Source organism: Ochotona curzoniae, unplaced genomic scaffold (genome assembly GCF_017591425.1).
Source record: "Ochotona curzoniae isolate NIBS_2020 unplaced genomic scaffold, NIBS_Ocur_1.0 scaffold_4505, whole genome shotgun sequence".
Classification (NCBI taxonomy): Eukaryota; Metazoa; Chordata; class Mammalia; order Lagomorpha; family Ochotonidae; genus Ochotona; species Ochotona curzoniae.
The window spans coordinates 51,677,742-51,693,838 of record NW_024467118.1 but is presented as its reverse complement, the minus strand read 5'-3'; the positions used below and the strand labels follow the sequence as shown (position 1 = coordinate 51,693,838).

At 37.9% G+C, this 16,097-nt stretch overlaps 1 protein-coding gene across 1 annotated transcript in view; it reads left to right on the top strand.

Moving 5' to 3' along the window:
- The window catches only part of PCM1 (pericentriolar material 1), an 88,374-nt gene that overhangs the window by 50,798 nt on the left and 21,479 nt on the right, over positions 1 to 16,097 (top strand). Inside the window, exons 23-25 of the mRNA XM_040966340.1 lie at positions 7,037 to 7,201; positions 13,405 to 13,577; positions 14,277 to 14,408. Coding sequence (XP_040822274.1) covers positions 7,037 to 7,201; positions 13,405 to 13,577; positions 14,277 to 14,408 — 470 coding nt within the window. The remainder of the gene's footprint in view (positions 1 to 7,036; positions 7,202 to 13,404; positions 13,578 to 14,276; positions 14,409 to 16,097) is intronic.

Here is a 16,097-nt window from a genome sequence, read left to right as displayed (position 1 = left end):
GATGTGAGCGATGGACGGGCAGCACTGCCGTCCTCGGGAAGGTTGTTAGAAAGACAGGATTTTAGGTCCACTTTATCCCAGTATGCTTTTTTTTTTTCCCCCTTCAATGTACATTCTAACAAACTTCTGAGTATTTTATGTGAAGATACACACAAAAGTCTGCTAAGTGCTGAGCTAGACTCCTGGGTTTTTGGTGTCCTTGTAGAGTAGAAACAGTGAAGATTTATTAGAGAAAGGATGTTCTTCCTTACCTTGAAAGAAGTAGTAGATGGAGGTGCATGAGAGAAAGTTAAAAAAGCTTCCATGTGGCAGTGGCAATCATTAGAGTTGAGTAGTAGGATGAGAGGAACTGGGAAATGAAGAGGATATGATAGGTAGAACAGCATAGAACAACTTCAGTTGCTGTTTAAGAGATATATGGGGCTGGCATTATGGCATAATGGGTTAATGGCTCTTTTTTTTTTTAAGGTTTTCTTTTTAAAGATTTATTTATTTTTATTTTAAAGAAAGAGTTAGAGAAAGAATTAATGACAGAGCGGTCTTTCCCCCAGTTCATTCTCCAAATGGCTACAATGGCCAGGGCTGGGCCAAGCCAAAGCCAAGTACCAAGGCCTTATTCTGGCTTTCCCATGTGGGTGCAGCAGCCCAAGCTGCTGCTTTCCCAAGCTATCAACAAGGAGTTGGATTGGAAATAGAGCAGCTGGGACTTGATCTGGCACCCATATGGGATGCCAGTGTCGCAGGCAGGGCCTTAGCCTACGATGCTACATCACTGGTCACGAGCTCCACTTCGGGTCCAGCTGCCTGCTAATGCACCTCAGAAAGCAGTGGAAGATGGTCTATTTCTTGAACCCCTACATCCACTCAGGAGACTCAGAAGAAGCTCCTGGTTCCTGGCCTTGACATAGGCAAGCTTTGGCTGTTGCAGCCATTTGGGGAGTAAACTAGAAGCTGGAAGACATATGTGTGTCTGTGTGTCCGTTTCCCTCTCTCTAGCTGTGTTTTAAATAAAATTTTAAAAGAATTATAATAGTTGTACTTTCCCAAATTTACTGTTTATGTGATGTTGTACATGTTGACATATTTCAGAAGTGATGTACTAAATCTTTGTGTGTTAAATTTCCCATGAGAACTGATTTTAGCCCTCAGATATTGCTCATGTAAAAATACATATTGCATGTGAACTAAAAATCACATAAAAATCAACTTTAAACTTTAATTAAGATTAGAATTGAGTATGATTGCCTTCGTAGTTTTTTCAGTTAACAAATCTGTAATTGGTCACGCTGTATCAGGCTAGCTCCCTCTTCTGATATTAGAGAGGACTAGTTACATATCCAAATTTTTCTCATTCTTTTCTTGGAAAATTGGATAGGACTGCTAATGTTTCCTGGTGCTGAGGTTGATGTGAAACCAGTATCAAATATTAGGCAAGGCAAGATCCAACAGATTTCACTAGCACAAGAAAAAGAAAAAGATTCAACTATTTTAAATTCAGATAGTTTATCAATTACATAAGCTGAAAAAGGAGGAGTCACTAACGATGCCCAGTGTCTGTGTCCTTTTCCAACCTTTATGAGAGTGAAGTTGAAACAATGGGAAGTAAATGACCATTGCAGTGAGACTGATAGAACACTGATGGAACACTGAGCAGTTAAAACTATACTGCCCTAAGCCATTTTCTAGTCTGATGTGTGCCCTTGGAATGAATCACAAAGATCTCAGGTTCATCAGATCCGGAGTGGAGATGAGAACCTCTAGCATGCCAGCCTCCCTGGTGAAGAACAAGGCGCAAGAAACTGCCCACAAAGAGCTCTGTGTTCCAGGAGGATTCTATGGCTTTCTGCCAAGATGTTGACTTACCTGTGTACAGGCCTCTTGGACAAAGTTTCAGCTGTAGCTATTTGGGTGGGAGACTGGGTATGTACCTTTTTTGAAGATATCTATTACGGTTTCCAAAGGTATTTTGTGTATGCCACATAATGTATATTTGAATTTGGTTAAAACTGAGTACTTTCCATATGAGATAGTAATGGCAGCCAAAAGCTTAATTTTGTTTTTGTAAATACTCTTTTCAGAATAATATACTTTAGATTTTTGTTTACAATATTGTGTGCCATTAATTTAAATGGACTACATATAATACTGTCACATGAGCTTAAATATCACTTTTGACAATGATATTGTTTTACTGGACTTGTTCTACATGAAAATCAATAATTAAGACTATTTTCAGTAAGTTTCATGCAGGATGAATGGAAAGACTGGACTTCAGTCTTGGAGATAAATTAAGAAACTAGGGACATAAATTTTGTTTTGATGGGGTCCTTACATAAATAAAGGTTTTAGAAACAGAAAGTGAGTGTTGAAAGCAGATAGAATATATTTTTTAAAGATTTTATTTATTTGAAAGGTAGAGTTACAGAGAGAAAGAGATAGCAGATCTTCCATCTGCTGGTTCACTCCCCAAATAGCCACAGCAGATAGGGCTGGGCCAAGCTGAAGCTAGGAGCCACACGCTTGCAAGGACTTGGACCATCTTTTGCTGCTTTCCCAGGCACATTTTCAGGGATCAGGGGACTAGCCAGGACTTAAAACTAGCAAACAAAGGTGTAACCTTTATACCACAATGCAGGATATTACAGAGAATAAATTGATCATATCTTGAGAATTTATTTGTTACTAAGCAGAGCATCTGCTATGACCTAGAGCCTATAAGCCATAAAGCATTGGGCTCACTCAGGATCTGGGCAAACACCAGAGCTAAAGCTTTGCAGAAAGAGATCTGTCAGCCCTTCCTGTTTGGGGCCCTTTCCCTCAGTGTGTAAGAGCAGCTGTCTTTTGCCATTTCTAGATGCTTTTGGGTGGTTATTATTGTTGAATAGGCAGGCATCAGTCCTTCCCACTCTTGCATGGCGTAGAGTGTTTTCCTTTGCCACCTAAGAGACGAGAAAATACTGTCTTGATGGGGAGGACAGCTTGCTAAGTGATAGGTGCTTGACCATGGAGAAGAGATCTCCAGTTACTCTATCCACCATTAAAGCCATTCAGCATTTGGGTCCAATTCTTAGGAGATAGGTTAGAGTCCTGACAAGGCCTGTGACTGTAACACTGCATGTAAGAAGGACCTGGAGCCAGAGAAGACTTAGAAGCAGACCACTAGAAATGGCGACACCACTGGGAAAACACACTGAACACAATAGGGTACGTAAGCAGATTCAGTTGTAACAAATTCTTCAGAATTAGAAAAAAGTGGCTGTAACTTCTATTTAGGTTACTTATAAAAGAGGACAAATATTATTAAGTTCCAGATGACCTAGAAATCAAAGGATAAGCTGTGTACAGTACCAAGCGATAAAGAGGAAAAAGATTAGAGTCATAAGGGCAAATCTTGACCATCTGATGTATAAGGAGTTCTCAAAGAGAAAAAGGCAGACAGAGAAGCAGTGATTAAATACACAATAAAGGAGATGAAGGAACACTAGAGACTGTAAGTCAGAACAGCTGACTGTCATGTCCACTCAGGACCCAGGGACACACGTGTATCTACGTATGATTACCTTCAGTTTCTGAATCCTAGAGGAAAAGCCAATGTCTCATGGCTCTCCATGTGAGAGAAACAAGTTAATACAAAGAAAAAGGACAAAATTGACATCTGGCAATCTTATCACACTAGTAGAAATGAAAAGAAAAGTGGAGTAACCTAGACATACACAATCACAGAAGGTCTTGGGATCAGGAATCCTGTTCCATACCTGTCTGGATGCAAAGAAGGCACTGGTGTGTGTTGAGGAGTGCTAGCAGAAGCAGCACGTGAGTCTGAACAGTCATCCTTTAATGGGAAGGTAGGGAGGAGAGGTAGCAGTGCAGTAAAGAATACAGATCCATCTCACTAATGAAAACTGGGAAGTGATATAAAATAGAGCAGATTGGATCTGCCAGTGTAGCAAAAGAATATTACACTGTGCTTGCTAGAATTTATTTTGGAAAGGTGGTCATAGTTTGTTACCAGAAAATATCAACATAATTATACCAAAAAAGACAAAAGTTACACTTTTGCTAACAGTATATTAAATAAAAATTTTAAGTCATTCCTAATGAAAATTCTCAAATGATCATAAGAAGGCAGTTATTTAAAGATAATACTAAAGGCGGTTAGCCACAGCCAATCAATTTACAATGTAAATTGTTTCTGTTTAAAAAAGCTTTTTCTGTTAACATTAGGAACTAAATACCACTGTTTAGTATTGCTCAGAAAGCCTTATGCTGAGAACTTGTTGGGTCCAACGCGATCGTGCAGTAGCCAAAATTCTCACCTTGAATGTGCCAAGATCCCATATGGGTGCCAGTTCTAATCCCATCAGCCCCGCTTCCCATCCAGCTCCCTAGTTATAGCCTGGGAAAGCAGCCAAGGATGGACTAAGGCCTTAGGACCCTACACCCACAGGAGGGACCCAGAAAAAGCTTCTGGCTTTGGATCATCTTAGCTCCAGCTCTTGCAGCCGCTTGGGGAATGAACCATCAGACGGAAGATCTTCCTCTCTGTCTCACCTCCTCTCTGTATATCTGCCTTTTCAATAAAAATAAATAAAGATTTATTTTTTAAAAAATAAATTGAATATCAGAAAAGGAAAAACCAAATTTCACATTTTTTAAAAAAAGATTATTTATATTTATTGCAAAGTAAGATATATAGAGAGAGGAGAGACAGAAAGATCTTCTATCTGATGAGTCACTCCCCAAGTGGCCAGAGCTGAGCCAATCCAAATCCAGGAGCCAGGAACTTCCTCCAGGTCTCCTACATGGGGTGCAGCATCCCTAGGCTTTGGACCGTCCTCAACTGCTTTCCCAGGGCACAAGCAGATAACTGGATGGAAAGTGGAGCTGCCGGGACTAGAACCGGCGCCCATATGGGACCCAGTGCATTCACGTTGAGGACTTCAACCACTAGACCACGGCACTGGGCCCCAAATTTCACATTTTAAAAAATGATTTATTTCTTCTAAAGGTAGAGTTATATAGAGAGAGATTTTCTGCACACTGGTTCACCCTTCAAGTGGTCACAGTGTATGGAGCTAAGCCGGTCCAAAAACAGCAAACTAAACACTTGAGCCATCTTTCACTGCTTTCTCAAGCAGATTATCAGGATGCTGACCAGTGAAGCATCTGGTACTTGAATTGGAGCCACTTGCATCGACTATATGTACTACACCACAGCACTGGTTCCATCACATTTTTTTTCTAGTGTTATTTGTGTATTTGAGAACCCAAGACACAATTTTCAAAAATAACTACTAGAATTAACAAAGTAAACTGTTAGAGTGACTGATTAAAATAATACGGATATTTTTCAGTATTATGCTAAAACTGAGCAGAAATGGTAGTTGAGGAACATGTTCTCTAGCAATCCTAAAAGTTACTGAATACAAATTAAACTCCAGAAGTCAATGTAACTGAAAAAGTACTAGTTTTTTTTTTCAAGGTTTATTTTTATTGAAAGGCAGATTTACAGAGAGAAGGAGAAAGAGAAAGATCTTTTGTCCTTTGATTCATTCCCCAAGTGGCCACAACAGCTGGAGCTGAGCTGATTCAAAGCCAGGAACCTAGAGCTTCTTCCGGGTCTCCCATGTGGGTGCAGGGTCTCAAAGCTTTGGGCCGTCCTCAGCTGCTTTCCCAAGCTACAAGCAGGAAGCTGGAAGAGAAGTGGAGCAAACAGGACACGAAGGGACACCCATGTGTGCAAGGCAAGGATTTAGCCACTAGGCCACAGTACTAGGCCCAATACAGATGATTTGAAAAACATTGGAGAAATGCAAAAACATAAAATTATTAAGGATCAGTTCTCTCCAAATAGAATTTATTCCAGTTTTGAGTCTCCATGGTTTGTTTTTAAACTGAAAGAGGGAAAAAACAAAACCCAGTGCTTAAATGGAAAGTCACAAGAACAGGCTGAAAAAAAGAGAAAATAGGTAGTTCTGGCCTAACCAGATATTTAAATTTACTGTATAAATTCTGTGGCTAAAAAAATGAAATTGCCTTGGAATAACAAAGTTAAGCAGATAGAATATTTTAAAAATAAATACAGAGGGGCCCAGCACGGTACATAGCCTAATGGCTAAATCCTCACCTTGCATGCGCTGGGATCCCATATGGGCACCAGTTCGTGTGCTAGTTGCTCCACTTCCCTTCCTGCTTGTGGCAGAGAAAGCAGTGGAGGATGGCTCGTAGCCTTGGGACCCTGCACCAACGTGGGAAACCCAGAAGAATCTCCTGGCTCCTGGTTTCAGATCAGCTCAGCTCTGATCATTGCAGCCACTGGGGAGTGAGATAGGGTATAGAAGATCTTTCTCTCTGTATCTCCTCTCTATATAGCAACTTTTCCAATAAAAGTAAATAATTTTCAAAAATATATAAATATTTTTTAAAAATACATTCTTTTAAAAAAATGAGTAAATACAGTGACTTAATATTACTGATCAGTATGCAATTTGGTTCATTGAGGAGGTTATAACCAATTGTATACATGTAGAACAAAAATAATAGAAGCATTCCTTTTACCATACCAAAATAAATGCCAAAAAATGCATGACTAGGAATATGGAAGTATGTATAAACTTATAGATAGGTAAGTTTATGTCATGTCACACAGATATGTTCGGTGTCCATTGCCTGTCTGCTAATGGAGATTTACATAGATTAAATTCTTGAATGTAGTGATGTTGAAAAATTGTCAACTTGGAGACTAGTACAAAGTTTAGGTTGTATGAGGTCTGCCATATACCATGCTTTGAAATGGACATATGTTAAACAGTTGCCAAAGATCCATGAATTGTTAAAATGTATTGCTCTTACTCCAGTATCCCAAGATTATCGAAAACATATCTTCAAGGCATATTATTTGCTGTTTTGTATTCTGTTTATACTGACTTTCATAACATAAAGATTGAGTTGCCTTTATTATCTCACTATGGAAATCAATTTCCCTTTCAGTCGAGTTAGTTGCAACTGATAACAGTTGTCACTTTTTTTACTCAAGGGTATGAAAGTGCCAGTATGTCTAGCACATGTGAACCTTGCAAAAATAGGAACAGACATTCAGCCCAGACTGAAGAGCCTGTTCAAGCAAAAGTATTCAGCAGAAAGAATCATGAGCAGCTGGAAAAAATAATAAAATATAGTAGGTCTGCAGAAATATCTTCAGGTATGTTCTTTTTTGGTTTGCTTTAATTTAAGGAGTTCTTCGGAAGATTTCAAAAGCTATCCTAAGTCAAGTATTAAAACTAGTATACAATACATTCCTAACATGCAAGGTTTTATGGTAGAGAGATTATGGTACACATTGCTTGATGCTAACAAATGTAAACTAGAGATAATTTTTATTGTAGTTTTTGACACATTCTATTACAGTTGTTTCTGAACAGCAGAATAGTTGACATTAATATGGAGCTCTTATTTTGAAATTCTGAAATATTATCTAAATAAAAATATCTGAAATCCTACAACTCTGCTTTATAAATTTTGGCTTCATAGTTCCTATAAGACCACTCATGAATATCTTTTATTTTAAGATTTATTCATTTTTATTTGAAAGGCATAGTCATAGAGAAAGGAGAGACAGATCTTTTAGTCACTGGTTCAGTCTCCAAATGGCCCTCTTGGCCAGAGCTGAGCTGATCCAAAGACAGGAGTCTGGAGCTTCTTGTATGTCTCCCACGTGGATTTAGGAGCCAGACACTTGGGCTGTCCTATCCTGTTTTCTCAGAATATAAGCAGGAAGCTGGATGGGAAGGAGGAGCATTTGCTACTTGAACCAATATCCATATGGGACAGCCACAGGTGGAGGTTTAGTTTTCTATAGCGCCATTGCCATAAGGATCCTGGTGTATGTGATACATACGGTTTTCACAGATTTGGTTCCTTCTTCGCTTTCCAGACTCCTGTCTACCACCCACTGTCTTGACTTTCTTTTTCTTTTTTTTTTTTTTTTTAAGTATTTATTTACTTGTTTATTTATGTATTTATTTGAAAGAGTTACAAAGCGGAAGAGGTGGAGAGCTCTTCCATCTGTGGATTCACAGCCCAAGTGGCTGCTAGGGCTATGCCAGACCAAAGCTTGGATCAGGAAATTCTTTAGGGTCTCGTGTGGGTGGCAAGGGCCCAAACACTTGGGCCATCTTCTACATTTCCCATGTGCATTAGCAGAGAGCTGAACTGAAAATGGAGCAGCCAAGGCACAAACCAGCACCAATAGAGAATGAAGGTATCGCAGGCATCCAATATGCTACAATGCCGACTCCTGGAACTTTTTCAGAGACCCTGAATTTTTCCTATAGCTATCCTATTATTTGTCAACTGAACAGATTTTTGGGTTTCTTTTGGGTTTTGTGAGTTTTTTTAATTTGTTTTTTGCTGCTTCATGTCTTTCTGTCCTTGCTAAGCCCTTTTTACTATCAAACTCCTTGATTTTGGGAGGTTGGGTTTTGTTTTTTTTTTTTTAAGATTTGTTTTTTATTTGAAAGTTACGGTTAACATAAAAGGAGCGAAAGAGAAAAGTCTTCCATCTTCTGGTTCACTCCCCCAGATAGCTACACCAGCCGTGGCTGAGTGAGGCTCAAGTCAGGCTCATCATCTGGTCAGTTGGACCATCTTCTGCTGCTTTTCCAAGATGGTTAGCAGGAAGCCTGGTCGTAAATAACATGACGAGCAACGCAGCCCATGCTCACATGGGATGTTGGTGTCACGAGCAGTGGCTTTACCCACTGTGCAGCAATGCCAGTCCCTTAGACAAAATTTTAATTCTGTATCCTGAAGTTGCATATGAATCCAAGCTGAGATAGTTTTGCCTTTGTTTCTCTTGTAGCCTCTGTAAGCCAGTTTTGCATGAATCACATTATGTAGTACTTAACATGTTGGTAGCAGATTCTTTATCGTATTTGTATGTTAAATATCAGCTTAATACCTGGTATATGAGAGGCTGCCCGTAAGTGTTCATTGCATGAATGGGGCCATGTTTATTTGTCACATGTGTTTAAGTAAACCCTAGAACATCCCTAATCATGAATTAGCATCTCAGGGAAGCATTGAAAGGGAGCCAGTTAGCAGGTAAGAGCCTTGGTGAAGATAGTTAACCAAGCTGTATTAATGTTGCTTCATTATTATAATTTACAGGGTTTTTTTATTTGAGAGAGTTACAGAGGAAAAATTAGGAGGAGAGGATATGGAGGAGAGGTAGAGAGAATCTTCCACCCACTGATTCATTCCCCAAATGTCTGAAACAGCTAGAACTGGGCCTGGCGAAACCAGGAGCTTCATTTGGTTCTCCCACAAGGATTCAGGCACCACCATCTAGTGCTTTCCCAGACAGTTTAGCAGGGAGCTAATTAGCAGGGATCAAAAGTGGAACAGCCAGGACTGAAATCAGCATCCATATGAAATGCTGTTTAACCCACTACACTATAATACCAGCCCTTAAGAAAATATTTATACATCTCATTTAAGTCTTGTAATTCTGACTTCGTTTTATTTCCATTTTTGAAGTCAGGAATAATAGAGAAGGCTTGTTTGTTTGTTTTTCCAATACTTGTACAACTTTTCTGGAAATCTTCAGTGATCATGCCCTTACTCCAATGATTTCACTTAGAGAAATCCATCCTAAGGAACAAAAAAGTCAGGATTTAGTGTTATTTGAACAGTGTGATTCCAGCTGTGTGTAAACAAAAATGTGAACCACAAAGACTGGAAAACAGTGCATCAAGACGTTAATAGTGGTTTCATCACCTGTAAATTAATCTTACATTTTCTAAAATGTATATGTAACTTCCATGATCGTATAGTACATGTTTCATTTGTTGATTGCTGGGAAATGTCGGGGCTAACTAAATCTGATGTACTGTTAAGTTTAGGATTCTTTTGGGCAACAAAAACAATTCTGTTGTCTTAACCCAAAATTTTACTAACACTTTATAATTTTCACCCTTTTTTGCTGTTTTCCCAGTTACATTTTCAAAGATTAAACAGTTGGCTGGAGTTCATACAAGGGCAATAAATTTAAAAACTGAATACGTTATCATTTACTTAAATAATTGATAGTCTTTTTTACCATCACTTGGAAATATGATTGAATTTCAAAATGTTTTGAGTAGATTTAGAATCTAGAAAGGATTTTGTTTGTTGTTACCCTAAAATTTTGTATAGTGTTTAGTAATACTTCTTACTCTATCTACAGCATGATTATTAGAATGTACCATAAATGGTACTGGCACTGAATTAGGGAGCCTTTTTCTCACTTGTGGGCTGTAGGAGGCTTGTCTGATTGTGTAGTCTTCAAAAATGAGTGGTAGAAGTTTCTTATGATAATCATCATGTCACATTTTTTTTAATTTATAGCATATCTGGATTTGAGAGGTAGAAGAAGAATCCACAAGCCTACTCCTGAAAGCCTAAAACAGCTGGAGCCAGCGAGGGCCAGACCACACTTGATATTAGCCAAAAGGCGGAGAAGCAGTAAGGGGCCAGACCAAAGCTAGGAGCCAGGGACCCAATTCAGATGTCCTACCTGGGCAGAAGGGACCCACCTACCTGTGGTCACGTGCTGCCTCCAGGGTATAAAGCAACAGGAGGCTCAAGCTGGGAGTGGAGCCAGGACTTGGATGCAGACACTTCACTGTGGGAAGTAGTTTACCAAATGTCTGCACCAAAGCAAACCTGAAGAGATCGGCATTTTATGTCGAGCATAAGCCATACTGTGATAACCATTTCAGTTCAGGCAAATGCTTTTTTAATTTGCATATTTCTGGGGGATTTTATTCACTTACTGATAGTGTAGATCCTGTCTTTACTATTCGTACACATTTTACGTTCATCCTTCTGTCTGCCTTTCCTACAGCACATGCTAGGAGAGTACTACAGCAGTGTAACAGAAATGCATGCAGTGAAATGCCAGGTAACAATCTACTGAGTTTTGGTGTCCACTTTTCCCATTGGTCCTAAAATTCTTAGTTTTATTATTCTAATTATTTTTTTAGAATTAGCTTAGTGTATATAACTACTATAATTGAAAAATTCATACTCATAAAATTCTGAAGACTTTCCTGTTTTTATGTATAAATCTTGATTGGTGAAATTGGCTGCTTTTTGTTTCATTTTATGTGTGTGCAGCCTGATCAACACATGTAGAAAGGTGATAGAATCCAGTTTTATGATTTAGTATTTGATTAGAAGTTATTTTTATTTCTTAATTCCTTAAAGGAATTAATATATCTGGAGATCTTTTTATGTTAATGCTTATTTCTCATTGCTAGTCAATATCTATAAAAAATAAACTTCCAGATCAGCTCTAACATATAGAGACTATGATAAGTAAAAAACATGAAAAGCTAGATAAAGTCTCACAAGCTAGTTTTTGTGTATATGTTATTTAAATATAATTCTGTATTATTTATTATTATAAATATTCTTTAGCTCCTCTTGCAGCTGCACATGAGTGAAAAATAAATTGCCTGCTTACATATCTAGAGGAATCTGAAAAGAAGGATCCAGAACTGAGTTGAATATAGCAGTGGTGCTTTGCAAGAAAAGAACTCCGAAAATGGAATAAAATCAAAATAAGAGCAGAGAAACATGATTGAAATTAGGAAATTCTAAGGCAAAGCTTATCAGTATAGCTCAGGAGAAACAACTTTCTACCTGCTGACTATAGAAAGGATGATACAGCTTGTGTTTCCCATAGTTTATTATTTGGTAGCAATTTAATTGTTAATGAGTCTTAATTTAGAGTAATAACTTTATCATATAACAAGATTTTTGAAGATGTTAAATGTTCTTATTGGTTTGAAATAATAAACATTTTTGAAATTAACCAATGATAGCCCTGCTGTAATTAGTAAATGGAGAATTCTTACCAAATCATCTTTGTATCTGAATTTTTTCACAAAATTGATTTCTTACACAGATAATTGTAGTTCTACTTACAATAATATAAGTATCATCTTTGTACTTTATCATATTTGAACATTTTTAAACCAAGAAAAGTTTGTATCGCCTATTTATTTATTTATTTATTTATTATAAAAGGCAGATTACAGAGAAAAGGAGAGATGGAGAATAAGAGCCTCCAGCCACTGGTTGACTCCCCAAATGGCCACAAAGACCAGAGAAAGGAGCTTCCCCTGGTTTTCTGATATGGGTTTAGGGGCTCAAGGATCTGAGCCATCCTCCTCTGCTTTCTCAGGTCCCAACCAGGAATCTGGATCGGAAGTAGAGCAGCCTGGACAGGGAGTGGTACCAAATGGGATGCTGGCGTTTGGAGGTGGAGGTGGAGGATAAGACTATTGAGTCTCAGCACTCATTTGTAATTTTCTAAGGCAAGATAAAGAGGTCCCATAAGTATTATTTTTACAGGATATTTTTGGAAATAATACTTAACTAATCGGTTTTTTCATCAAAGCATATTCCTTTTGAATTTTCATATCCCTTTCTTATAGAAATGAGATTTTTTATATCTTGCAGTTATTTCAAAGTGCACTCAACATTTAAAATCTTTTCCTTACAGTATATCACTCACTCATCTTTTGCAGAATGTGAAGATATAGCTGCCTACTTTTGGTTCTACCATTGCCCTAGAAAGTTACAGAATTTGACAGCAATAATGACTATTTTTTTTTATTCTTATTAATTATTCAAAATGACTAGTTCGTAATTTCTACTCTAAGGACTGGGGGAAGAAACACACACACATTTAAGAGTAAATAGTTCTGTGTTACCAATAAATTTATGTATAGCAGAAATTAGCTAATTGGAATAGTCATACCTTTATTCTGTGAAACTGAAATTCAAATGAGTCACTGTTCCACTCTTTACTGAATGTGTGAATAAGTGGAATTGACCTATTAAGTTCAGTTTCAAATGGAGTTAGGCATCAGTATGGGACTTCTCTTGAGTTGTAGATGAGGTCTTTAGAATTGCTGACTTGACTGTGTTGACCTTAAAAGACAGGCTTTCATTGTTACTGTTCAGTCTGTTTTCTGTGAACAAAATAAACAACTTTCCTGTGTTCATATTAATGAAAAAAATTACCATCTGCTAAAAGAGTCTCATTGATTATTCCCATGAAGTATATAAAGTTTTCTAGGTTATTTTTATTGAGAAATAAATGTCCTAAGTAATTCTAAGTAAGGTTTTTCATACTTCTAAACAGTTATCTAATGTAAAACATCTTGATGTTTATAAAAGTTTTTTTTAATTGATAATCTTAAACATTTTTCTGTGACTAAAAGCCCTAAAATTGAGTTGTGTGTGTGGTTTGGTTTTTTGTTTGTTTGTTTAGTAAGTTAAAGCTTAGAGTGATGTTTCAAGTAAATAGAAATTGTAACAAAAGTATTTCAATACTAAATTTGTATCTTCCAGAAACTGGCAGCGATTTTTCCATGTTTGAAGCTTTGCGGGATACCATTTATTCTGAAGTGGCTACATTAATTTCTCAAAATGAATCTCGGCCACATTTTCTTATTGAACTTTTCCATGAGCTTCAACTGCTTAATACAGACTACTTGAGACAGAGGGCTTTATATGCACTGCAGGTATCTGGTTCCTAACATTCTTTCCCCTACGCTGTTGTGATTTTTATCTAGTTACTTCTGTAGACTTAAGTATATCTTTGTTCCATATTTATTTTCACCTATTTTCCCTATGTTTATTTTGATATTTTATTTAAAACTTACTATGTAGCTGAAGCAACTTTTAGAACAAGGTTTTTTTTTTTTCTAAGATTTATGTATGTTTTTTGGGGAATCAGATGTAAGGAGAAAAGTTAGAGAAAAAGATCTTCCATTCACTGGTTCACTCCCCAAGCGGTCACAACAGCTAGAACTGAGGCAATCTGAAGCCAGGTACCAGGAGCCTCTTCTAGGTCTCCCACATGGGTGCAGAGGCCCAGAGCTTTGGGCCATCATTGACTGCTTTCCCAGGCCACAAGCTGGGAGCTAGAAGGAAAGTGGAACAGCCGGGATATGAACTGGCACCATATGGGATCCCAGCACGTGCAAGGTGAAAATTTTAGCTTCTGGGGTACTGCCCAGGATCTTAGATTAGGTGTTTCTAGTCAGTCTTTCCTTTTTTTTTTTTCTTTAATGTTACTTCTCCCCCATATTCAGCCTGTGAGATGGGAGGTAACTGATTGTATTTGCCCTTCTGTCTGCTTTTGCTTTTACCTTTGTAACACAAATTTGATATTAAGCAAGTTAGTCTTGTATAAATGACTATTTTACTTTCTTTTTTAGGACATATTATCCAGACATGTTTCTGAGAGCCATGAAAAAGAGGGGGGAAATGTCAAGTCAGTGAACTCTGGCACTTGGATAGCGTCCAACTCAGAACTGACTCCCAGTGAAAGCCTTGCCACCACTGATGATGTAAGCTGATAATGATGAGTGAAATGTAGATGTAATTTCAGTTTGTAGTGAACAAAATTTAAGTAAGTTGTAAAATTGTAATTATATCTTATTTTATTTTTAACTTTTTCTAAGGCTGGGTATAATGCATTCTTTAATTTATAAGGGTTAGGCATAAAACACAAGCAAAATATAGCACAGAATACCAAACTATATGTAAATGAGTATCTCTGTTGCTCAACATAGGGTTGTCTTTATATACATTCAATACATTCAATATGACATGTGTTCATATCAAGTCATTCAGTGAAGGACCATGCAGGTAAAGCCAGCACTTACAGCAGTGACATCCCCTTTGGATGCTACTTCATGTCCTGGCTGTTTCACTTCTGATCCAGCTCCCTGGTGCTGGCCTGGAAAAACAGAGGAAGATAGCCCAAGTTTTTGGGTTCCTGCCACCCACCTAGGAGCCTTGAAATAACCTCTTGGCTCGTGGCTTCAGACTGGCTCTGTTCCATCATTACAGCCATTTGAGGAGTCATTCAGCAGATGAAAGATTTCTCCTCCCACCCCCATTCCCTGTCTTTGTTTTTTCTGCCTTTCAAATAAATAAATCAATCTTTACCAAAAAAAAAAAAAAAAGAAAGAAAAGGGAGTGAGACTTGGCATGGTAATCTAGTGGTTAAAGTCCTTACCTTACATACTCTGGGATCCCATATGGGCACCACTTCTAATCCCAGCAGCCCTCTTCACATCCAACTCCATGCTTATGACCTGGGAAAGCAGTCGAGAACAACCCAAAGCCTTGGTATCCTGCACCCTCGTGGGAAACCCGGAGAAGGCTCTGGGCTCCTGGCTTTGGATCGGCACAGCTCTGGCCACCCCGGCCACTTGGGAAATGGATCTTTGGAAGGAAGATCTTCCTCTCTGTCTTTCTTCCTCTGTATATCTGACTTTCCAATAAAAATTTTTAAAAAATAAATATTTTTTTTTTAAAAAGGCATTTATGAGTGGAGTTGTGTCATGGTTAGTTAGGCCTCCACCTGCAATACAGCATTCTATATGGGGATCAGTTTAAGTCCTGACTACCCCATTTCCAATCCAGCTCCCTGCTGATATGCCTGGGGAAGCAGTAAAGGATGATTCAGGTCTTTGGGCCCCTGCACCCACATGGGAAACGTGGAAGTTGTTGTCCTGGCTTTAGACTGGCCTAGCTCTGGCCATTGAGGCCATATGTGTTGTAAATCAGTGAATGGAAGATCTCTGTCTCTCCATTCTCTGTAAATCTGTCTTTCAAGTGAAAGTAAAAAAATATCTTAAATATATACAAAAATATACATATATATATATTAGTGAATGAGACTGCAGTCTGATTGTGCTAACAACAATTGGCTAACTCAGATATTTGGATTTAAAAAGCCTAGATAATGAAATGGTTTGTTTAGTGTATTTTAATTGATAGAGAAATTTTTGAATACATTTATAAGTGTTTGGAAGTCAGGAATAATGGTAGAGAATGATTCAAATTCAGTGAACTCCATCCTCTGAGTAGCACCTCTCAAGTAGCTGTCTGGATGATGGAATTACTAGTACACCGAGGTGTAGTCAAATACTGGGTATTTGAATTTGTCTGTATGAAAGATCAGAGCTTGATCCTATTAAAACTGATTTTATGTGTTTGTGAAATCACAAATGCATTCTTTTTTCATG